We start from the raw sequence: 17393 nt of genomic DNA on the forward strand, positions 1-17393 counted from the left end.
CCGCCTCTACCTAGTTCCAACACATTCTCATTCCTATAGAATCAACCTCTGTGTCCATTTCACAGCTGCTCACTAATCCCCCCACCACAGCTGGTGACAATCACCAGAATGCTCTCTGTCCCTCTGTTCTAGATATTTTGTTAAAATGGAATCATACAGTTTGTGACTTATGTCTGGCTTCTTTCACGTAGCATGTTCCCATCCAGTCAGCAACATTGGCTCAGTTGGTAGCGTGTCAGGGCCTCATTTCTCTATGACTGAATACCATTCCACTGTACGTCTACACCATATTTTCTTTATTCATTTGTCCATTAATGGAGCCACCTTTTAACTATTGTCAATTGTGCCTATGCCGTAATGTTTCTATGGAATTTAGTACAAATATCTCTTTGAATCTCTGTTTTCACTTCTTTTTGTTGTGTGCCTAAGCGTGGAATTGCTAGGTCATATGGTTATTCTGCAAGGATCCAACTTTTCAAGGAATTGCCAAACTGTTTTGTCTATCAGTCTTAATATGTTGTTATTGCTGTTTAGTGTTATTGAGTTTGTTCCAACTCACAGCGACGCTGTGTAAGGTTTCCAAGAAGCAGCTGGAGGCTTTGAACTACTGACCTTGCAGTCGGGTGCTTATCCTACAGTTCCACAGCAGGACTGGACTGATTATTATACAAATTATTATGTTTATTTTCAATGTGGCACCCACTTTTAGAAATGTTTGGAACAATTTTACAGGCAAAAATGTTGGAATGTTCACTATGTGCTGTACTAAAAATTAGAAATAATCTATATTTCTATCAATAAAGGCACAGATAAATAATTAAAAGGCATCTACCTGTAATTGGAACATAATGTAGCAATAAATAATATATATGAAGGCTATCCAGGAATAGAAATTTTTGATATGTTTAGTGATGTCAGAATGTAAATTATAGGAGTAGACTAGAAAGTAATATGTAAAAGTTAAGAACAATGGGATTAAGTTCCCACAATATCTCTATAGGATGACAATTTTTAAAATCATACAGTAATGAATTTTCTGTGGGAAATTCTCTAATATCAAACCTTCCCAGCCCTTCTTTGCCATCATGCTGATTGAAGGCCACATCGAAGTACATGTGAATTCCGGGGATGGAACAAGCCTGAGAAGAATTCTCCTGCATTCGCCCACGGGCACTTACAGTGATGGACAAGAGCACTCCGTCTTCCTGCTTAGAAACAGGAGGTACTGTCTGTGTGGCAAAGTGTGGGCACATTAGTGATGGTGCTACAATTGACTCACCAAAATGTTCCTGTTAGGAACCTGTGGACATTTTTACAGTGATACAGTTTGGATAATTACTGTGATATTTGTAACATTTACAGTTTTTCATTAGCAGTGAAAGTTCTATAGTTCCCAAATAAATGTATAACCTTTCTAGAACCCCTCCTTGGAAATCAAGTTAATCTGTTTTGAATATTTGATCTGCTGTTAATATTTGTAGAATTTTCATAATTGAACCACCTTACTCCTGCCCTTTTCTGGAGCCCAATAGGAATCATTTTCACATTGGATAATTCTGTAAGAATACACATATATGTCTCTATATTTTCCTATAAACCTGTAAGCCAAAAATTATATAAGTTTACTGACATTGGGTTGTCTAGGTAAATGAGTAAGAGAATAATTGTTGTTTTGTTGTGTTTTTTGCATTGCCACCAATCCAGTCAATTCTGATTCATGAAGACCAATCCGTGCCCAACCTCCAAAAAAAAAAGCAATTGAATTCAGTTATACTTAATAACATTCCATTCATTTCTGGAGGATGCTTACTTGTAAATTTTAATTTCTAAAATTTATCTTTTTATTCACATACAATGTCATGTTAAAAATTATCTTCATGAAGTTTTTATTCTTATTCAATAATAACTTGCTGGAATTATATGTTAAATGAAGTTATTGTTTTAGTATATTATAAAACTTTACTTTGTTTTCTTCTTTGACCTTTTAGAATGATCACTGTCCAGTTGGATGAGACCAGTCCTGTGGAAATGAAATTGGGCCCATTAGCAGAAAGCAGAACAATAAATGTATCTAACATGTACATCGGGGGGATTCCAGAGAGTAAAATGATTTCTATGCTCAAAATGAGACAGTCCTTTCATGGCTGCATCAAAAACCTGATCTTTAACATGGAGTAAGTTTAGCTGTGCTTTCAGCATCTTTTTGTACTTTCTAATCTCATCATGGTGAGCTGACACTGATCTTCAATCTAACTTTATGGTTTGAGAGTGCTTAAATTCTACAAGGTCCTGAATAATGAGAGAACCGCATTGTTCTATCATGAAATTCCCTCCAAGTCTCTTTTATGGAATTACAATGATAATCAGGTCTGGCTATCAAACATCTAAAAAAAATCATTGAACATTAGTTCCACAGAACTGTCCATAAATTCCAGAGGTTAGAATGCATTTTGACAAACATTTTAAAAGAATATAGAGATCTATGATGTAAGTTTCTTTTGCCTTGAGCTTATTACTTTAAAGAAAGCTTTACGACTGGACTACTTGCAGTTTCAGATTAGCAGTGGCTTTCCTAAAAGTGATACTGCACAGCTAAGAACTGGATGTCTCCCTTGCTGTGTGGTGCAGCTGGCCCTGGGGACCCCTGCCTTATCCTCATGGTCAGGAGGAGGATTAACGTGTGCCCATGGATTATGAATTCCTTCTGGCTCCCTCTCGGCCTTTCTGTCAGCATGTTGCTGGGACAGAAGCTGTGTTCTGGTTCCTGGGGTTCCAGAATGTGCCTAATGGGCACTGAACATCAGGAGACTGAGGTTCACTGGCTTGGCCACTAACTTGTCTTGTGACTATGAGCAAGTACTTAGATCTCTCATGGATTCAGTGTCCTTCCTTGTGAGATTACCACTTAGGAGTCCTTGAACTTTGCAATAAAAATCTTATAGTCAATGTCAAGAATCTGATACCATGTGAGAATTGGTATAATATATTCACCGAGCTGTCTCTTCATGGATTTATTAATAGATAGGGCATCTTGGTGTTTCTGAAAGTGACAGCATGTCACTAGAGCTACAAAACAAAGGGACTTATAACATATGTAGCTTCTAACCTCAAGTAGAAATGAAATCTATAATCAAGCAATCACAGTGTTTCATAGCAGCCACTGCACTGGGTTGTAGGAACTGGAGTTAGAATCTGTCCCCGAGGCATCGGAGGAGGTGGCAGCTTCCAAAGGATGCTCAGGAATTGGACAGGGTAGAACACATAGGGATGTGCAGAAAGGTTTTGAGGTAGCTTGCCATTCAAGCAGAAGGATCAAACAAGAGGATATATAGGATAATATAGATCCTTGGTGGTGGTGGTTATGTGCTGTGAAGCCAATTCCGATTCATAGTGACCTTGTACAGGGGTTCTGAGGCTGTAAATCTTTATGGGAGCAGAACTGCTGACCTCGTGGTTTGCAGCCTGATTCATAACCACTACGCTACCAGCGCTCCTTAATATATATCCTTAGTCACTGTGAAAGAGAGTCTGTTTAGTTACTGTGTTGATGATGGTCATTGTTAAGTCAGCTCTGACATATGATAATAGCCCCATATGCAGCAGAACAAAACATTGTCCGTCCTGTGCCATCTTCATGACCACTGGTATCCTTGAGTCCATTGTTGCAACCACTAAGTGCCTTCCAACCTAAGGGACTCATCTTCCAGCACTGTAAATCCCAGCAAGTGTGTCAGTCTGAGGTATGGAGATACATAGGAACATGGCAGAAGAAACATTTTTTTAAAAAAATCCAATGCCACCAAGTTGATTGTGACTCATAACACCCTGTAGAACAGAGTAGAACTGCCCCCACCGGCTGTACACCTTTATGGAAGTACACTACACATCTTGCTCCTGCAGAGCAGCTAGAGCGATTAAATTGCCAACCTTTTGGTTAGCAGCCAAGTACTTTAACCACAGTGACACCAGAGCTCCTTTCAATATGATATTAGATAAGATAATACGTGTTCTGTTATGATAGCTAATTTCAGAAGTAGATTACTAGACCTTATCTGTCTTAGTCTGGAAGCTCTGCTGAAACCCATCCACCTTGGATGACCCTCTTAGTATTTGAAGTATCAGTGGAATCGTTTCCATCATCATAGCAATATGCAAGCCACTATAGAACAACAGGCTGACAGATGGGTGGCAGTTAATTACTGTAAAAGTCAAAATATTGGTAGTATGTTAATGACTTTAATTGTTCCATAATCAAATGGCATTGGTTCATGGATTGGTCTGTGATAGCTAATGAATTTTGAAAACACTTTCTTATTTGTATCTAGACTTCTAGACTTCACTAGTGCAGTTGGCTATGAACAGGTAGACTTGGACACCTGCTTGCTTTCGGAAACATCTACACTGGCTCTTCAAGGAGAAGACACCGAACTTCCACCAGAACCTCAACCTTTACCCAGTCCAGTAAGAATGGTCTTCTTTCATTATATACGGGACATCCAGACAAAAAGAAAGAACCCATGACTGAGGAAATTATGGTGGGGAACTAGTTTAAAAGGTGTTGGAAATACTAACAGAGACGACTAGAGTGACGAGGCCCAGGGAGGTGGCAGTGTCACTAGAGCTCAGGAGCCAGAGTTTCCCAGAGGGAACTGAAGTCACCCTAGAAAAGACAGACATGGCTAGAGAGAATACCTGAATCTGGAGGAGGGGGAGAAATGTTCCAGTCTTCCACCAGTGCCGTTCATTAGCAAAACCTAGATGGAACTGATTGGCAAAGAAGCTTAGAAAGTGTGTTTAATGGCGAGGAATCATCCCTCTGGAGTAAAAGCAAGTTGGGGAAAAGGTTAAGTATTGAAGGTAACCACCAGTCACCATGGCTTACATGCCATAATAAAATTTTATAATAATTTCTATAAGGATTCCTTCTCACATTAGATTTGTCAGAACACAAAAAATAAGTACTTAATACAAAAGGACTTCACAAAGTCTCTGGAAAAAAGTGGAACTAAAAGGTAATGGAATTTCCCCCTGAACTTTATGAAGCACGTTTGTACAAGACTTTGTGCATGTTATTGTTGCCTTTAAAACATAAAAGACTTAATTTATAAGAAAACACAGGCTTGACCAAATTTTTTAATTAATGTGTGTGTGTGGTTGGGAATATACACAGAAGAACACACACAGTTTCTACATGTACAAGTCAGTGACACTGATACATTCTTAAAGAGATGGCTTCACTAAATTATTTAAACCAAGGAAAATTACATCATTGTAAATAGGCTTTTTGGTGGTGATGTTTAGATATGATTGTTTCTGAGGTATTTTTGTCATGGCAGCATGTACATTAGGAATGGAGTCTGGCTGTGGAATGTTGAGTGGCCTGGGCCTTTCTTTCAGGGACTGTGTGCAGTGGACAGAGCCCCAGACTTCGTTCCCAATGCCCACCAATTTGGCCTGGCACAGGACAGTCATTTTGTGTTCCCTTTCGATCAGTCTGCTGTTAGAAAGAGGTAGGTATTGTTCTAATGTCATTATGAGACCTTCATTTCCTAGACAAATTTAGGGAGGTGTCTTAGAAACAAAGTCTTTTCCAAAAGAAACTTCTTATGATCTTTAATAGGGAGTACACTACTTAGAACCAATGGAAGCAGAACGAAAGCAAAAGATAGGAATTCAGTGGTAAATGTGGGGTCTCTTTCTTTCCTAGCTTGCCCTCTTGATGACTGACACATAGTTATCTACCTAAATCAGCCTTTCATCCAGAACTCCAAGCCCCGCTGGATCTATAATCGTTTGTACTTCCACCCTCATTCTCTTTTCAGCATTCACTAGTCTAGTACAATTGTCTTTCACTATGCCCCCAGATTCCTATGGTACCCACACACCTGCATGGTTCCTGCATGAATGCCTGCCTGTCCCTAGCACCCTTTCCCCTGAAACTGTTCATGCCTCACACATTTCAAGATCTAGCGAGTTGAGGTCCCCTTTCTCCTTAGACTCTACCTCTTTGTCACTGTTGTCTTCAAACCTTGGCTCAGTACATTTTCTTCCATGCTTCCTACCATCTTTCTCCATTAACTCAGGAGCCATGTGACACCTCACTCTCAGGTTCCTACCAATCAAAGCTTGTTCCCTCCTTCTCTTCAGCCACGTCTTTCTATGGCCATGCCCTTCTCTTCTCCATAAGTGTCCATCAAATCTCCAAAATCATTTTAAATATCCAATTACTGGGCTCCTTCCTTCTCATCCTTTTAACTCTCCTCTCTACTCTGCTCTATATCACAGCCTTGATGCTGTTAACTCTGTCTCTTGTCACCACCATCAGTCCTCTCCTCTTGCTCCTGCATCCTAATGTACTCCCTGCCCAGACAGAGTCCTTGCCGTGATTATAAGTGTCTCCTTCACGATTGTTAACCCCAGGTAAATTGTATCAATCTGCTTTCTCCAGGCCAGAACTGAAACTGGAAAAATGTTAACTCTTTCCTAAAAAGTTGAACTTTAAAACAATGATCACACACCTCAGATGGATCCTCTAATCAACATAGGAGACAATAACATTTCTATGATATGTTCATATTGTCTTAACTGCCCATAATGACTCATTCATAGCTTTTTTCATATCTCAAAGCTCCTGTGCATCCTTGCAACCTCTCTTCACATCCATTTGATGACTTAGCTCATTGCAATTTGAATCTATGAGATAGAAGCCACCTCATCTGGTTATGACCAAAAGGGTCCATCACCTGTCTTTGCTCCCAACCTGCTATGTAGTATTGTGTGGGGAGGGTCCTGTTCCTAGCAAGGCCACCCCTCACTTGTCCTGTGGATCCTATGTCCCTCCTCTTCTCAAGGACAGCAGTACCATCTGTTTCTCCCTGAGTAACATGATTTACCATCAACATGCAGATGTGTTCAGTGATTAGAAGTATAGCAAACACTTGTACAGAGATTGTTTTACATATGCAACTAGTTTAATCCTTATAGTTATCCCATGAGGAAGGTATTATTATTATTCACATTTTATACTGAAGGGAATAGAGGCACAGGAAAGTGAAGTAATCTGCTCAAAGTCACACAATTAGTGAGAAGTAGAGTTTGATTCAAACCCAGGTGGTCTGCTTCCAAAGTCCATGTCTGCAACGATTATGTTATTCTCCTTCTCTATCAGTTCCTAACATTTCAGACAGAAACTCCCTATATAGTACACGTCTGCCTTAATGATCTAGTGTTGCTATGTCAGAAATACCCCAAGTGGATGGTTTTAACAACCAGAGTTTTATTCTTTCACCGTTTAGGAGGCTAGAAGTCCACATTCATAGTGCTGGCTCTATGGGAATTCTTTCTCTTTGTCCTTGTCTCCTTTCAGCATCTACAGGCCCAGCACTCCTTGGAGAGCTCCGTGTGTCTGGCATCAATGTGTCAGTAGATTTGAGTCTCACAGTGCAGGGCCCTCATTCAGGTCCCAAGGATGCACTCCACTCCTGGCTCTTGTATCTTGGTAGTAGAAGTTCCCTCCCTCTCTGCTCACTTTTCTCTCTTTTGGTATCTCAAAATAGATTGACTCAGATACAACCTAATCCTGTAGATTACATCTGGCCTCATTAACATCATAGGAGCTGATCACATCATATCACATCATGGGGTTGATTGCAGCGTATTAGATCTCATCATGGAGGTGATACCTACATGTTAATTGCTAACCCATTGAGAATCCTGACCTAGCCAAGTTGACACAAAGCCCTAACCATCACATCCCCTGTACACATATACAATAAATACAGTAACATTTTCTGAAAGTGTTGCTATTGTTGTCTGTCTGCCCCTTCCTTACCTCTCATCCTCTCCTGTGACCATCTAGTCAACCCTCCCCGCAAAGCTCTTCTTGAAGTTACCTAAGACCTACATGAGGCCCCACTCAGTGGTGTCTTCTTCATGGGATGCTCAGCAGCATTATTCACACTTGGCCATTCAAGTGGATGGTTTTAACAATCAGTTTCCCTGCCCATATTTTCAGTATTTTGGGCTGACATCCTGCCAGCAGAGATAACCCATGGCTCCATCCACATGTTACCCCATCTCACTAGCCCTGACCTACACTTTCCAAGTGCCCATGCAGATGTGAATAAGTGCCTCAGCTCTACCACACTAAAAGAGAACTCACAAGTCTACCCCTTATCTTCACCATTTCTGTAGACACCATCACATTCTGCCATCACTTGTCTATCAGTTTTTCATGTGTGGTGGCTTGGGTACTGCTGGAAGCTATGCCACAGCATTTTAAATACCAGCAGGGTCACCCCTGGTGGATAGGTTTCAGCACAACTTGCAGACTAAGACAGAGTAGGAAGAAGGAGAGGCAGACCACTTCTGAAAACTGAGTCACTGAAAAGCTTCTGAATAGCAGTGAAACGTTGTCTGACACAATGCTTGAAGATGAGCCCCTCTGGTTGGAAGACACTTAAAATACCACTGGGGAAGAGCTGCCTCCTCAGCATAAAGTCGACCTTAGTGATATGAATAGAGCAAAACTTTCAGGACTCAATTTGCTGATGGGGTACAACTCAAAATCAGAAAAATAGCTACAAACATCCATTTATAATTAGAACATGGAATGTATGAATATGAATATAGGAAAATTGGAACTTGTAAAAAAATGGAATAGAATCATGAAGATCTATATCCTAAATATTAGTGAGCAAAAATGGACTGGTATTAACCATTTTGAATCAGACAATCATATGATTTCCTATGCCAGGAATGACAAATTCAAGAGGAATAGCAACACATTCATCATCAAAAAGAACATTTCAAGATCTGTCTTGAAGTACAATGCTGTCTGTGATAATATACATACTCTAGTCATTTGATCGAACCATATGATCGAAGAGGGATGATATTGAAGGAAGAAGTCCAAGCTGCACTGAAGGCACTGGTGATAAACAAGTCTCCAGGCAGTGGCAGAATACAAATTGAAATTGTTCAAAAGCTGATGCATCCCTGGAGGTGCTAACTCGTCGTTGTCAAAGAACTTGGAAGACAGCTATCTGCCAACTGATTGAAGAGACCCATATTTGTGCTCATTCCTTATGTCTCATGCAGGTGAAATTTTGTTGAAGAAAATAAAAAAATGGTTACAGCACTACATCAGGGGGCTACCAGAAATTGAACCAGATTCAGATTTTGTGGACTGAAGGATTACATTGCTGGCATCAGATGGATCTTGGCTGGAAGCAGAGAATTCCAGAAAGCTGTTTACATGTGTTTTTTTGACTGTGCAAAGGTGTTTGACTCTGTGGATCATGACAAATTATGGATAACATCGTGAGGAATGGGATTATAGAATTTAACTGTGCTCATGAAGAACATGTACATAGACTAAGAAGCAGACATTCAAACAGATAAAGGGGATACTGATGGTTTAAAATTAGGAAACTTATGTGCCAGGGTTTTATCCTTTCACAATAATTATTCAATGTGTATGATAAACAAATAATCTGAGAAACTGGATTATGGTGTCAGGATTGAATGAACATTCATTAACAACCTACCATATGCAGTTCATATAACCTTACTTATAGGAAGCAAAAACAACTTGATATTAATGAAGATCAAAGACTATAGGGAAGACTAATGGAAAGAAAATGATAATCCTTACAACTGGACCAATAAATAATATCTTGATATTGTTGTTATTGCTGTTAAGTGCCCTCGAGTCAGTTCCAACCCTTAGCGACCCTATATAGGGTTTCTGAAGAGTGGCTGGTGAGCTTGAACCGCTGACCTTGCTGTTCAAATGACTTTGCAGTCCAGCGCATTCATGTACAATGCCACACCAGGTCTCTGAATATCATGATAAATGGAGGAAAAAATTAAAGTTGTCAAAGACTTCACTTTGTTTGGATCCACAATCAACACCCATGGAAGCAGAAGTCAAGAAATCAAATAATGTATTGAATTAGGCAAAGCTGTTGGTTTGAGGACTAAGGTGCACCTGACCCAAGCCATATTATTTTCAGTTGCCTCATACACTTCTGAAATTTGGACAATGAATAAACAAGTTCCACAGACTGCCAGTAGAACAAATAAATCTGTGTTGAAAAAGTACAGTCCCATACAGGTAAGGATGGCAAGACTTTGTTTCTCATACTTTGGCCATATTACCTGGAGAGGACCAGTCACTAGAGAAGAACCTCATGCTTTGTAAAGTGGAGGGTCAGCAAAAAAGAGGAATACTCCCAAAGAGGTGGATTGACACAGTGGCAGCAACAATGGTCTCAAACATGGTAACAATTGTGAAGAAGGCATAGAACTAGGATGTTCATAGGGCTGGCATTAGTTGGAACCAACTTGACCTAACAATAATAACAAGAAAGACCAATTACTATACCTATTGTTCAAATAGAGTCCTGGTGTGGAACTGTAGGATAAGCAATGGATTGCTAACCGCAAGGTCGGTAGTTCAAACATACCAGCTTCTCCTCAGAAACCCCATACAGGATCATGATGAGTTGGAACCAATTCCACAGTACTTACCTTATTCAAATTTACCCACCAACCACTAATGAAGTGAATGAAGAAATTGAAGAATTCTACCAACCCCTTCAGTCTGAAATTGATCAAGCATGCAGTCAAGATGTATTGCTAATTACTATGATTAAAATACAAAAGTTGGAAACAAGAGGCAGGATCAGCAGTTGGAAACTATGCCCTACGCTTATCACATCATGGGGGTTAGCTACCTCTGGTCTGCCAAACCACTGAAAACCCTGACCCAGTCATATTGACACAAAACCTTAACTATCACAGACACTAAAGACCAAACCCAGAGGAGCTATAGAATGGCATCAAAAACACCATACATGAGGAGAGCAAAAAGGTCATTAAAAGGGTAGGGAAGAAACTAAGACCAAAATGGACATCAAAAGAGACTCTGAAACTTGCTCTTGAATGTAGGGAAGCTAGTCACTGGAAGAAATGATGAACTAAAAGAGCTGAATAGAAATCTTCAAAGGGTAATTCGAGAAGTTAATATTATAATGAAATATGTAAAGACCTAGAATTTGAAAAGTAAAAGAGAAGAAAAAACTAAGCATTTCTCAAACTGAAAAAATGGAAGCAAAAATTTAAGTCTTGAGCTGAAATACTGTGTAGCACTGTAGGATGGACACTGGACCTCTAACTGCATGATTGGGGGGTTTAAATCAACCAGTTGCCCCTTGGAACCTCTTTACAGTGTCACTATGATTCAGAACTGATTTAATGGCACATAACAACTTAATATGTACAAAACATTGAATGATGCAGGAAGCATCAGAAGAAGATGGAAGGAATACACAGCATCATGTAACAAAAAGAATTGGTTGATGTTCAGTCATTTCAAGAGGTAGCATATGATCAAGATCCAATGGTATTGAAGAAACAAATTCAAGCTGCACTTCAGGCATTGGTGAAAAACAAGGCTCCAGGAATTGATAGAATACAAACTGAAATATTTCAGCAAACTGAAGGTGCCGTGGAGGCACTCACTCATCTATGCCAAGAAATTCAGAAGACATATAGTTTGGGATAGATCCATATTTGTGGCCATTCCAAAAACATGTGATCCAATAGAATGTGGAAATAATAGAACAATATCATTAATATCACATGCAAGTAAAGTTTTGCTAAAGATAATTCAAAAGTGGCTGCAAAAGTATGTTGACAGTGAACTGCTAGAGGCTCGAGCCTGATTCACACAAAGACCAGGAATATCATTGCTAATGTCAGATGGATCTTGGATGAAAGCAGAGAATACCAGAAAGATATTTACTTATTCTTTGTTGACTATGCAAAGGCCTTCCACTGTGTGAATCATGACAAACTTTGGATGGCATTGAGAAGAATGGCAATTCCAGAATGCTTAATTATGCTTATGAGGCAGACATTTGAACAGAACAAGGAGATGTGTTGTTGTTAGGTGCCATCGAGTCAGCACCGACTCATAGCGACCTTATGCACAGCAGAACAAAACAATGTCGGATCCTGGGCCAACCTCACTACTGTTGCCACACTTGAGTCCATTGATGCTGCCACCTGGCCAATCCATCTCGTTGGGGGTCTTCCTCTTTTTGTCTGACCCTCCATCTTACCAAACATGTTATCTTTCTCGAGCAACTGTTCCCTCTTGACAATATGTCCAAAGTATGAGAGATGAAGTTTGGCCATCTTGGCCTCTAAGGAGCACTCTGGCTGCACGTCTTCCAAAACAGATCTATTGGTTCTTTTGGCAGCCCATGGCACTTTCAATATTCTCCTCCAACACCATAACTCAAAAGCATCAATTCTTCTACAGTCTTCCTTATTCACTGTCCAGCTTTCACATGCATATGAGATTATTGAAAATACCATGGCTTGGGTCAGGCACACCTTAGTCCTCAAGCTGACATCTTTGCTCTTCAACACTTTAAAACAAGGTGATACTGAATGGTTTAAAGTCAGGAAAGGAGTGTGTAAGGGTTGTATCCTTTTACTACATTTATCCAATATGTATGCTCAGCAAATAATCTGAGAAGCTGGATTATTTGAAGAAGGTGACCTCAGAATTAGAGAAGACTCATTTAAAACCTGTGATATATAGATGACAAAGAGAAGTACTTAATGATGAAAATCAAAGACTACAGTTATAAGTATGAATTGCACCTTAATGTAAAGAAAACAAAAATCCTTACAATCGGACCAATAAATAACATCATGAGAAATAGAGAGAAGATTGAAGTTGTCAAACACTTCGTTTTACTTGGATTCACGATCACTGCTCATGAAAGCAGCATTCAAGAAACAAAGGACATATTGAATTAGACAAATCTGCTGCAAAAGATCTCATTAAAATATTAAAAAGCAAAGATGTCACTTTGAGGACTAAGGTATGCCTGACCCAATCTCTATTTTCAGTCACTTGTACACATGTAAAAGCTAGACTTGAATCAGTAAGAGGAGAAGATGGATGCATTTGAGTTATGGTGTTGGTGAAGACTGAAAGTACCATTGACTGCCAGAAGAACAACCAATTCTGTTTTGGAAGAAGTAAGACCAGATTGCTCCTTAGAATCAAAGACATGTTATCAGGAAAAGTTGGTAAAGTGAAGAGTCAATGAAAAAGAAGAAGATCCCCAAGAGATGGATTGACAGAGGTGCAGCAATGATGGCCTCAAACATAACAAAAATTGTGAGTGTGGCACAGGATCAGACAGAGTTTCATTCTCTTGTTCATAGGATGCCTGGATCTGTACAGACTCAACAGCATCTAATAACAATAGTATCATATTCATCTTTTTGCCCAAGGCCTAAATCTGTATGTTATTTTTGTTGTTGTTTTCCCTCATTCACCAAATTCACCAAATATCAGTACATCCCCTTTCTTTTCTTTCTAGAACATTTCAGAATTAGTTGAACTCCTCCATGTTTCCATTGCCCCACAGTCTATACCACCATCTTGTCTTTTCCGGAAAAGATGGCTACCTGACTGGGCACCCTCTTTCCCTGCTGTCACTCTTAACTGATTTAATTCTTTCTTCACACATCAGAAAAAAGAATCTTTTACAAACATAAATGCAGCCTTACCCACTCCCACTCCTTCTTAAAACCTTCCTGTGGCATCCCAGGGCACCTAAAATAAAATCCCCTCATCCACTGCGGTCCAGCCACATCTTTACTTTGTTCCTTTGTGCTTTTATAACCTTGCACTTCCTTTGATATCTTTTCTGGTTCTCCCACATTGTCACCATTAGGGACACTTGACTGTCAACTATTTGTCAGTCCTTTCTTCCAATATACTCTGCATTGACCTAATAGAGAATGCATATTTTTTTCTGTTGAGCTGTATGTGGCTTGCTCTTTCTTTTCACTTAGAAATATCTGTCCTAACTACATAATGTGGATTTCTGGCATGGTGCTGGGGATCAGCACTGGACTGCAAACCATCAACCTTAAAAGTTCAAACCCACCAGCTGCTCCTAGGAAACCCTATACAGGGTCACTATGAGTCTAACCAACTTGACAGCACTTAACTACTTTATGTAGGCATCAATCCCCTCTGCATGAACCAATCCTAGCTCTTTTTCCAGCACCTTTGATATATTCCTGATGTTAGTTTCAGGTGAGATAGGATTCTCTTTCTTTTGTTAACTGCTTTATCCTCAGCAAATTAGAAGAGTTCCTAGCATAAGTAGGTGCACAGTAAACATTGTGGAATGAATGGATGGATGGATAAATGAATGAAGGCCTCTCTCTCCTCCAGCTGCCTTTATATATATAAATGCAGAAATACATATATAAAAGAGTTCTCCCTTTGAGGGCATGTTAAAACTTAAAGAGTAAAAGCTGATTCCTTTCTGAATGCTGAGCCCTCATTGTTCTCCAGGTTTTCGGTTCAGCTTAGAATACGAACATATGCCTCCAGCGGTCTGATTTACTACATGGCTCATCAGAACCAAGTTGATTATGCTGTTCTCCAGCTCCATGGGGGCCATCTCCACTTCATGTTTGACCTTGGCAAAGGCAGGACAAAGGTCTCCCACCCCACCCTGCTCAATGATGGCCAGTGGCACACGGTATGTATTTGGAGGTTTGTGAGGACATGTTCTGAGTTTTATTCAATCGGACACTTGGGATCACTCCATCTCACTGAAAAAGAATGATTCCTTGGATGTCCCCCAGAGAACATAAGCTCCATGAAGCAGAGACCTTTTCTGTTTCTTGACATATCCTCAGGGCTTTGACAGTATTCATTTACCACTGACATCTGGCAGATTCTCAGTAAACACTGGTAGAAGGAAGGAAAGGTTCCAACAATGTCCTCTAATGGACAAGACGTAAATAAAAGCCACTGTGGCATGAACCAATCAGAGATGAGCTCATGGAATTTGCTTTCCAATATACAAAATTTCAAAAGAATCTGTTCTGAAGTGTGCTTTACCGAACCTATGTCTGTACTTCTACCAAGTCAGCCCGTTCTGAACACCAATTGTTTGAAACCCTGATCCACCTTTTAGGATTTAGCTCAGGTTATTACAGCTGTTTATGGAGCTATAGGATAAGCACTGGACTACTAACTGCAAGTTTGGCAGTTTACAGTGACCAGAAACCCTATGCAGGGTTGTTATGAGTCAGAACTGACTCGACGACACTTAACAACAACAACAGTAGTGCAGCTATAATTAACAGATATTACAAAGAAGCATCCGTTAATGCTTCCTCGGGTTCCTTAAAAATCATGGATGTGTTTGTTTTGGTTTAGGTCAAAACGGAGTACGTTAAAAGAAAGGGCTTGATGACTGTTGATGACCTAGAATCACCAATGGTGTCCACAGTGGGAGATGGCACTACGTTGGATGTGGAAGGAAAGTTCTACTTAGGAGGCCTTCCTGCTGAGTACAGGGCCAGAAATATTGGCAATGTAAGTGTACTTTATGTATGGGACCCAATTTAGCTTCAGTGTGATTGTGCTTATGTATTTTATACAGGAAAACAGTTCTTCATAGATCTATAGTGAAATCACCTTGTTTGAACCCAGGCTTAACTATTGTATGCATGTCCTTTCAAAACTTGTCCCTACATTGCATGTTGTGGCTTCCCCAAAACTCCTGGCCAGTCTTTCCTACCTATCACTTAATGAGCTTCTTCATTTCTCCAGCCACCAAGTATGTATAAGGAAAGCCATCAAATTGATATTTACAGATTAATAAAGTCAGCATTCTTGATTTCCATGTTATTTCATTAAAATAATAGAAAAAAATTTACTGCATTGTCAGCAAAAATATTCAAATGTAGCTCTAAATTAGACATTCATATGAAATACTGGAGCAATGTAAAGAACAAAAATACGGCATTTTAATTTGCACTCGTGCACTAAATGGGATGAAGTATGGGGGGAGGGGTAGGAATGTGTCCTTGCTCCTCTCGTATAATTACTGCCCTCCTGTGGAATTTGGTTCAGATTACCCACAGCATCCCTGCCTGCATTGGGGAGGTGACCATTAACAGCAAACCCTTGGACAAGGACAGCCCAGTGTCTGCCTTTGCAGTAAACAAGTGCTACGCAGAAGCCCAGGAAGGAACTTTCTTTGAAGGAAGTGGGTATGCCGCTCTTGGTAGGTATCAATAGTCTGGAAAGAGACCTTTGGGATCAGCCTGCATTCTAAGATGATGTGAATCTGGGAATTATACACTAAGACAAGGCTGGACTGGGCAAGGCTGTAGGAAGATCATATCCACTTACATGTCTCTAATGTCTTGGGTCCTGATAAAAGAACCTCCTCACTGCCTATGCTCTCCAGATAGCCTGATATCGCATCGTCCTGCCATCAGAATGACTCCTGGCAGGTTTCATCTGCCCTATCCCAAATCTACGTAAAGCACTCTCTCACTGTCCAAGTCAATAAAGGCCTTTAAGATAAAATTAGCCACATGAAATATGTAGACCAGCAAGCTGAATGCAAGTCAGATTTGATTAAGACATTAATTCCATTTAGTTTCTTGAAAACAATTTCTAAGAAGTAGAATTTAAATCTCCAAAATGTCTTAGAATAGAAATTCCTCAGGACTTAGAACTGGCCTATATAATGTATCGAACTACTCCTAACAACAACAACGACAACAAGAACTGCCTATATTAGATATTTGATTTGTAGGTTAACTTCCAGTTTTCACAAAGAACCAGGCTTTTCTCTAGGTTCTGCTTTCTACAACAGGGATTGTCCATTGCCCTTTGCTTCTAGAAAGGCTCACACGGAAGGTTGGCAAGTGGCAGAAGGTGCAAAGTTAGCAAACTTTTCTCCTTCACTCCGTACATCTGACAGCAGCTTGGGCAGCTGCTCCCTGACTAGGTGGGGTCTGGGCCTTGCAGGACAGTCCTTCCCTCACTGCTTCCAAGCTCTGATTTCACTACCTTCTCCCAGTTTCTTAAGCCCTGGGGGTAAAACAACACCCTACTCTTGCTAAGGTTGGTGGTTCAAACTCACCAGCTGCTCCTTGGAAATGCTATACAGGGTCTCTATGGGTCGGAACCGACTCAACAGTACTTAACAATAACAACTATTGCTACTATTCCCCAATTTTAATACTATTTTATCTCAGCTTTTTTAATCCCCTGAATAAAAAGTGTCTCAATAGATCTCCCACTTTTGAAAAGCCTGATGTGGACTCTGACTGATCTGTTCAATAATTGATAATAACCAGTATGCGGAGACTGGTAAATAAATTCAACCTCCAGACATAATGATGAGGGAATATATAGATCAAATCTTGTTTGTTTTGTTTTATTGGTAGCATAGTGGTTACGAATCGGGCTGCGAACCTTAAGGCCAGCAGTTCGAAACTACCAGCCGCTCCGCGGGAGAAAGATGAGGCGTTCTGCT

At 40.1% G+C, this 17393-nt stretch overlaps 1 protein-coding gene across 1 annotated transcript in view; it reads left to right on the plus strand.

The window, feature by feature from the left end:
- LAMA1 (laminin, alpha 1) overlaps positions 1-17393 on the plus strand; it is a 217941-nt gene that overhangs the window by 197314 nt on the left and 3234 nt on the right. Inside the window, exons 54-60 of the mRNA XM_006868714.1 lie at positions 1071-1222; positions 1989-2174; positions 4326-4461; positions 5398-5510; positions 14399-14588; positions 15275-15433; positions 15974-16127. Coding sequence (XP_006868776.1) covers positions 1071-1222; positions 1989-2174; positions 4326-4461; positions 5398-5510; positions 14399-14588; positions 15275-15433; positions 15974-16127 — 1090 coding nt within the window. The remainder of the gene's footprint in view (positions 1-1070; positions 1223-1988; positions 2175-4325; positions 4462-5397; positions 5511-14398; positions 14589-15274; positions 15434-15973; positions 16128-17393) is intronic.

The sequence above is a fragment of the Chrysochloris asiatica genome, unplaced genomic scaffold (assembly GCF_000296735.1).
Source record: "Chrysochloris asiatica unplaced genomic scaffold, ChrAsi1.0 scaffold00122, whole genome shotgun sequence".
NCBI classification, from domain to species: domain Eukaryota; kingdom Metazoa; phylum Chordata; class Mammalia; order Afrosoricida; family Chrysochloridae; genus Chrysochloris; species Chrysochloris asiatica.